At 44.1% G+C, this 7425-nt stretch overlaps 1 protein-coding gene across 1 annotated transcript; it reads right to left on the reverse strand.

The window, feature by feature from the left end:
- Nucleotides 1–569: 569 nt before the first annotated feature.
- SMIM30 (small integral membrane protein 30) lies at nucleotides 570–4018 on the reverse strand. The gene is made up of 2 exons (XM_056481837.1): nucleotides 3861–4018; nucleotides 570–3077 (listed from the first exon to the last, which is right to left on the reverse strand). Exon 2 carries the CDS (start codon nucleotides 3004–3006, stop codon nucleotides 2821–2823), a length of 186 nt encoding a protein of 61 aa, XP_056337812.1. The 5' UTR covers nucleotides 3007–3077; nucleotides 3861–4018; the 3' UTR covers nucleotides 570–2820.
- Nucleotides 4019–7425: the final 3407 nt, after the last annotated feature.

Here is a 7425-nt window from a genome sequence, read left to right on the forward strand (position 1 = left end):
TGCAGTAGCTGTAATCCTGAAAGAGCTAGAACCCTGTTTTCACAAAATGCTGGGATAAAACTTGCTCTTTTAAAGTTAAAAAAAAAAGTGTAATTTAAATAACTAAAGCAATAGAACATAATATTTCATTAAAAGAAAAGAAAACAAAACAAAAACCAACTTAAAATGGTCTTTTATATCTTTGTGTGTCCAGCTAGAAAACTGACATAAATAGCTTTTTGGGTATAAAGGCAACGACATAAGATATGTTGAAAATTCATAGTCAAAAGGAAAAAGAAATACTTCAAGTTTTCCTTGTACCAGAATTCTTTGCAATTACAAGCTGACTGTGTCAAAAGTTAAGGGGACCAGCTCCCTGAAATGTTTTAAAGTAAGTTACTGAAATGGGATAAACAAGTAGTAGGACCAAGAGAAGTACAATCACTGCACAAATATTAACTGAAATCATACCTTATGATACATTAGTTCATAGTTATCTAACTTAAGCAAAAGTAGGTAAGAAAATAATAGCCAACAGAAGGAATTTTAACAGTTTCAAGAATTTCTGTCATCTCAGTTTTTCATAAGAATTTCATAAGAATTACTTCATCAAGCTGATGACAAATCATATGCCAAAGTTTATTAAGACAGAGGAAGAACAGGGGTATCTGATTTTACACTCAGGTAATTGATAAATTCAAGTCTAACAATAAAGCTTCTATCAGAACCCAGGAAACAAAGCCATTATGCTGTGCAAACACCTTTCAATGAAGTACATACAGCTTTGGGCAAATAATACAATTTCTCATATCCCTATTGCCTGAAGATAATTAACTCTGTTAAAATTTTGTTCTCCTGCAGTGAAACTGTTGCCCAATTCTGTGAAACTTGCCAGGGATCATTCCCAGGGTGTAGATAAAGGAGTCTGTAAAAAACTGCTTGAGTTAAAATGTATTCTATTGAAAGAGCAACGCTTAATATTTTACTGAAAACATTTTTACAGAATTTTTAAACTTTGGGAACTATCAAGTGAATTGAGTGGAAATTTTGTGGGGTGTTTTATTGGGTATTTTTCTTTTGTTTGCTTTTTTTTTTTTTTTTGTTTAGCTAAGCTGGAATATCAAAGATCACATTTCGATCTCTGCTTGCACCCACCCAGTTGAATTATCATGTACAGGATCATCTACTGCTGCTAGGCAGCTTTCAAAGATGATACTTCTGTCTGAAGCTCCTCTTAGGGCTGTAAATTTCTTTTGTACATAGTAATTGTGCATTGTGTCCCTTTCTGCCAAAAATGGCATGCAGAAATCAGGATCTGGAGAACATGATCTGCCCACACAATTACTTATGTAAGACCTGCCCATAGCCACTGCTTTATGCTCTACTGAACAGAGACACAGAGGAAGTGGAAGAATAGTATCAAAATAGGTAACTCTGAAAGATAAAAGCCAAGATTTCTAGCAAAGAGTGGCAGTGTCCACAGCACAAGATCAGAAGGAAATTCTGTGAACTGCGGAGAGCTCATCTTCCTATGCTCCTTATTCTGCTGCTGTTACAGATTGTGCTCCTTGGCTCAAGCTAGAACACCCTAACAAGTTAGAGAGACTTGTGGCAGACATTGTTGGCTGAACCATTTCACCTTTGGTACTTAAAAGACAAAGATCCTGGACACACTACTGTCTTTCAACCATATACCACGCAATCTGACTGAGCATGAACAGAGTAAGACTATTTACATCTCCCATTTAGCAGCAGGATATTTTACTTTGGTTTTGGTCCTAATCTTCTGTGGAAATCATATGCATCAGTTAGAGAAGCCTAAATGTTTAGCTAGCAACATAGGTTTGTCACAAGGAATACACTCAAGAACAATGGACTAATTGACTAAACCCAGGATTTTAACAAGTTCTTTCTACATTGTAAAAAAAACACTTGTGCACAATGGTCTTATTATAATTCTAGTAATCTTCTAATGCAGAAATACACAGAATTCCTCATCAAAATAATTAAGTCTTCAGTTTTGAAGAAAAAAAGTACAAACACCAAATGAACTAAGTCTTAAACCCGGTGTGCCTAGAAAAAAGCTGAGTACAAAAATAAACAAGAGACAAAGCCCACATCCCTAATCTGATTTATCTAGCCTTACATGCACTTTTCTGTGAAATAGATGTCAAATAAAAATGGTGATCTCATTCTTAGGTTTACCTACTTGGTAATAAGAATACAGGCTACAGGATTGGCATATTGTAAAATAAAAATACTCTAAAAATACTCTAAAAGAAAAAAAAAGCCTTTCATGTTGCCTTAGTTCTCTTAAGTCTCATCCATGTGGCAGCAGAAGCGAGCTGTTAGGTGTTAACTGTCATTACATAGAGAATGTGAGCACACACGTTAGAGCAGTCTGCTCACTAGCTATCCAGTTAGGACTAATTTCAAAACTCTTGTCATCTTGACTGGAAGTTTAATAGCTGCTTCCTCCTGATTAAACATTGAAACCAAAATTATAGAACTTGTTGATGGCCTCCCTCACATGCCATTTATAAATTTATAAACTCTTACCGTGAGCCACTCTAGAGTTTTACTTCCCCATTCAAAAAGTTTTTACCGTTCTCTAAGGCAATATTTAATCACAGACAATATAAAATCATCTTTTTGTAATGAGGATAGATGTACAAATCCCTTTCACTGGGTACTATCTTGACTCTACTGACTGAACAGTAAGAGGGGTTTGCAGAAATATCTACTACATATTTTTTGAAAGTTATCCAGAACCAAAGCTCATCTTACACCCAACCCCAAGCTGTGTTCAGAAATCCACTTCATGTGAGCGTTTTCCTGAAGTCACTGCAGCCCGTTCCGTCTCCTTGCATAGAGGCCGAGGCAGGCGCAGAACCCGACCACACTGACAGCCAGGCCCAGGAGGAAGGCAATGGTGTCTCCTGCGTCCAGGGCTTCCACTGCCGGCAGCACCAGCAGCAGTGACACGAGGACCAGGAAAAGTTTTGAGGTGTTCTTGGTTGAAGGCATGCTGACGACCAGCTGACCCCAAGGGGAGGTGAAATGAAGAAAGTGGTGGACAGCAGGTACTTCGCTGGTATCTACAAGGAAAACAAGGAATGTTACAGGATTTTCCTTCCTACCCCCTAGAACTGTCTGGCCAAAAGCCAACTGATTGATGCATTACAGGTTATCTGTGTGGGGCTCATGAAATTTAGGTTTTATCTCCCCAATTACAAAAGCAATTGACTTATTATCATGAGATAGCCACAGTGGATTTGTTATCTTGCCATGTAACTCTGTGGAAACTAATCTTTTGAAGACTTGCCGTGAGGTGCAGTCAGAGCAGGCTCCCCTGGCTGCATTACCAGAGCCTGCTTACCGGGTGCTTTGCTAGGCGGGCCTGTTCCACCAGGTGTTCAGGGCCTGAGGGCTGCTGCTCACACGCACCACACTTGCCAACACCGGGCACCCTCGGGATCCGTGAGCACTGTACAGCAGTGTACACCAGGGTGCACCGGGAAGGGCGTGAGTTTAACCTCCCGGGCAGTGCCACCGTGCACGCCCTCACTGCGGGACAAATGTCTGCCGTGGTTCCTACAACTTGGAAAGGTGCCCCCCGGAGCCCGCCGGGACCAGCCCGGACCGCCTCTCCGCAGTAGCTCCTCCCGCGGAGACGGCTCGTTCCAGGGTGCACACAAACAAGTGACAAAATCCCGCGCCGGGACACCCGAATAAGCGGCTGCTCCGCTGGCACCCCGGCGGGGCCAGAGCCGGGCTCCGCCCGCACGCCCGCACCCCCCCAGCCCCGGGCGCCCGCTACGGGACGGCCGCTGGCAGGGGCAGCCCCGGCAGGCCCTGCCCGCACGGTGCCCCTCAGTCACCTCCTGCCGCCGGCTCCGGGCTGGGGCCGTCCCGCTCCGCTCCGCGCCGCCCGCGGGCGCTCAGCAGCCGAAGGCGCCGGCCCGCGCCGCCCCGCCGAGCCGCCGCTGCCCGGCCGCGGCCATGACAGGAAGGGCGGTGGCGCGGCCGGGGGCGGGCGTGACCCGGCCGGGCCGGGCCGGGCCGGGCCGGGCCGCCTCCGCTCGGCTCCGCTCCGCCGCGCTGCCCCTGCCGCGCCCACCGGGGCTGCCGGGGCGGCTCGGGGCACCGCCAGCAGCCCGGGCGGCCCCAGTCCCGCCCGTGGCCCCGGGAGCGGCGCTCGGCAGGCGGGCTGGGCCTGCAGGAGTGCGGCGGGGCCGAGGGATTCCTGCCGGGCTGCCGGCTGCTCCCCAGGGCGGCTCCCAGCCGAGCCCCGCCGTGCCCGTGGCCGATGGATCTCGGCCCGTGAGATTGTCAGCACAGAGAGCTGTGGCCGTGTGCCCTCCCTGCAGCTCCACTGAAGTGAAAGTGTCCCTGAAACACACCGATTTGGGCTGCTTGTCTGATGCTTTTTTCTAGAAATAATCGAGTAAAAGAAGTCACCATGAGTTTGCATTATTTCAGATTTAGGCGCGTATGTTAACAGTACTAATGTGTGCCATCAACCAATTCCTACTCTGACGAAAGCACTTAAAGCAGTTTTACATGGTGGAGAGCAGCCTGCAGCCCTGTAAAACAAAAAAAATAAGGGAAGTGTTAACAGGTGATTGAGAGCACTCCCCAACATCTTAGCTCATCCCAGTTTTTATCTTATTTATGCTTTGAATAAGGCTGCTTGTAGAAATTGTGTATTAGGCCGTTTTGTTGTACTATGAAGTTCCTAAGCAGAGCTCAGTCTATTTTTCAGTGGCAAGGTGTATGCCTAAGTTTGGATAAAAGACCAGTCAGCAATTATTATAAGCTCATAGTGTGTCTCTTTGGAGTGCTCAGAGAAATAACCCAAAGAAACTGTGTTAATTTAATGTCAAAATCAATATAGAATTTGTAATTCATTATGACAAGCATGAACTCATGATTGAGAAGCCATGTCCTCACAATGTTCCCTGTGACTTCTGTAAAAAAAGCAACTTTTAGAAATATTTCTCTTTAGCAAAACAGTCTCTGATGAGCTTCTTTAAAGAGAAATGGATATCCAGATAGGGCACTCAACATACATACAGCTTTGCCTCTGCCATATATAATTTCACTGTAATTGCTTTTGAGCAGCCATGCTTCTTGGCTATAGGAACTTCACATGTCTAAGGTGGGATATTACTATTGTGCTGATCATAATAATTTTATTAATTCTTTCTTCTTTTCCCCATCAGTCAGGATCCATCAGTTATCAATTGTTGTAGACATTAAGTTTCCAGGGATAGAAACATCTTTTTTCTTCATTATTCAAAGTACCATGAAAGCATCATCTTTATAAGCAGCAGTGCCTAGACTCTGATAATGCAAATAATAATTAATATTAGTATTAATTATAACTTGTAAGCATCCTTTTTATTAATCAAATGCCAATTTCACGGTTTTTCAGATCTTTAATACTTGATTCTTCGTATTCAGTTCTGGAGGCATTTTCTTAATACGCTGATGCCAGATGAACTCACAGGAGAAAAATCTTGAAATCTTGAAATTTCTGAGAATGTCATGGCAGAAGAGTAGAAGAGTAATGCCGTGTTGTCTAGCCCGTTCCTTAATCAGTCACAAATAAATCATAACCCTTGAAGAACGTGAAGAATGCAATCTGAAGTACATCTCAATCACTGCTGTCACCTCAGAAGAGTGGGCCTTGGAGTCCTGGCCCTCTTAGTTCCTTGCTTAGTCTATTTACTGCATCCTGAACTGTTGAGTAGTAAGTATTACACTGTTCTGCAATGTCAAAAAATGTTGAATTCATCCCTCTCAATTTCGGTGCAGTATTTGTTGTTGCCACCACTTACCAACTAAAATTTTCAGTTGTTGTCATTTGGTCCCACACACATTTAGTCCCAGATGCAAAGGGATTGAACAAAGACTTTCAAGTCTGTCTTTTATAACTAGAAATGTCAGTACCAAAAAGCTGTGGACCTAAGTATTTTGAAGATGAGGATTGTAAAATCCAAGAGAAAGACTGGGCTTAACACACTCCTCTTAAATATCTCAAGAGCTGTACACATTCACAGGTAGTTGAAATGACACAAAGTACAGTATGCATGTAGAAGATATTGATTGTAAGATATAATTTATTAGTAACATCCTGGAAGTGCCATTGAGAGCTAGAAAACAGTGCCATTTGGGGATATTTCTTTGGCTTATTAGCTCTTTCTGTGCCATTGCATTTTGTAGCTTTGGCTTCAGAAATAGTGTTTCTTTGGAAAAAAGCCAGCAAAATCCAAACAGTCAAGGAGGCTCTATTGGTTTTTGTGCTGTCGGAATAGAAGAGAAATGTGTATTCAGCTTGAAGCTCTGCCATCAACTTCCTGCATCACCCCAGGCAAATCTTCCTTTTGACCTATCACTGCTTTGATTGCTTAGCTGAAGCTATTATGTAACTAATATTCAGAGGAAAGTCGGAAATTCCCAGAGCTGACAAGCTAAAGCTTTGTAAATTTTGAGCACAAGGCTAAGGAGGTAGGTATGTGTGAGACTGGAAATTGAAAATAAAGTGTACTTTCTGGAGCAGAAAAAGTTATAATCAGCTACACCCTGAGGGGGGTACTTGTGGGGTTTTTGGGCTGTTTTTTCTTCCTCTTTCTTGGTTCACCTAGTTTTTTGAGAGCCCTTTGTGTATTGCATGACCACACTGATCTGATTTCATACTTTCACCCCAGCTAGCAGTGTAGCCCCAGATGGCCACTCACTCCCTGCCCCACCAGCAGGCTTGGGAGAGAAAATCAGAAGAGTAAGAGTTAGAAAACTCATGGGTTGAGATAAAGACAGTTTGATAGGGAAAGCAAAAGCTGCACTCACGGACAAAGCAAAACAAGGAATTAACTCACTGCTTCCCATGGGCAGGCAAGTGTTCAGCCATCCCCAGGAGGGCAGGGTCCCTTCACACACAACAGTTCCTTGGTGCACTGGGTTTGCATGGCCAGGCTTTGGTAGCAGAGAGGCCACATGGGTGCCTTCTGTGAGAAGCTGCTAGAACCTTTTTCCATGTTGGACAGAACCAATCCCTGGCAGCTCCCAAGACATGCCACCAGTCAAGACTGGGCCAATCAGAAATGGCAATAATGCCTCTGTGATAGCAGATTTAAGAAAAAGAAAAAAGGAAAGCTATTGCTCTGTTGTAATTGTGGCCAGAGAAGAGCAGGATGAGAATATGTGAGAGGAACAACTCTGCAGACACCAAGGTCAGTGCAGGAGGGGGAAGAGGTGCTCCAGGCACCAGAGCTGAGGTTCCTCTGTTGGGCTGGTGCTGGTGCTCAATGATCAAGTGTGCTGCTTCTCCTGTCCTGACCATGCATCCTGATAGAGTAGAGCCCACATCATGGATCTGGAGGGATGGAGGAAGCCCATGAAATGGGAAAATAATATCTGTCTGTGAAAGGACAGGAGATAGTA

Source organism: Oenanthe melanoleuca, chromosome 1A, assembly GCF_029582105.1.
Source record: "Oenanthe melanoleuca isolate GR-GAL-2019-014 chromosome 1A, OMel1.0, whole genome shotgun sequence".
NCBI classification, from domain to species: Eukaryota; Metazoa; Chordata; class Aves; order Passeriformes; family Muscicapidae; genus Oenanthe; species Oenanthe melanoleuca.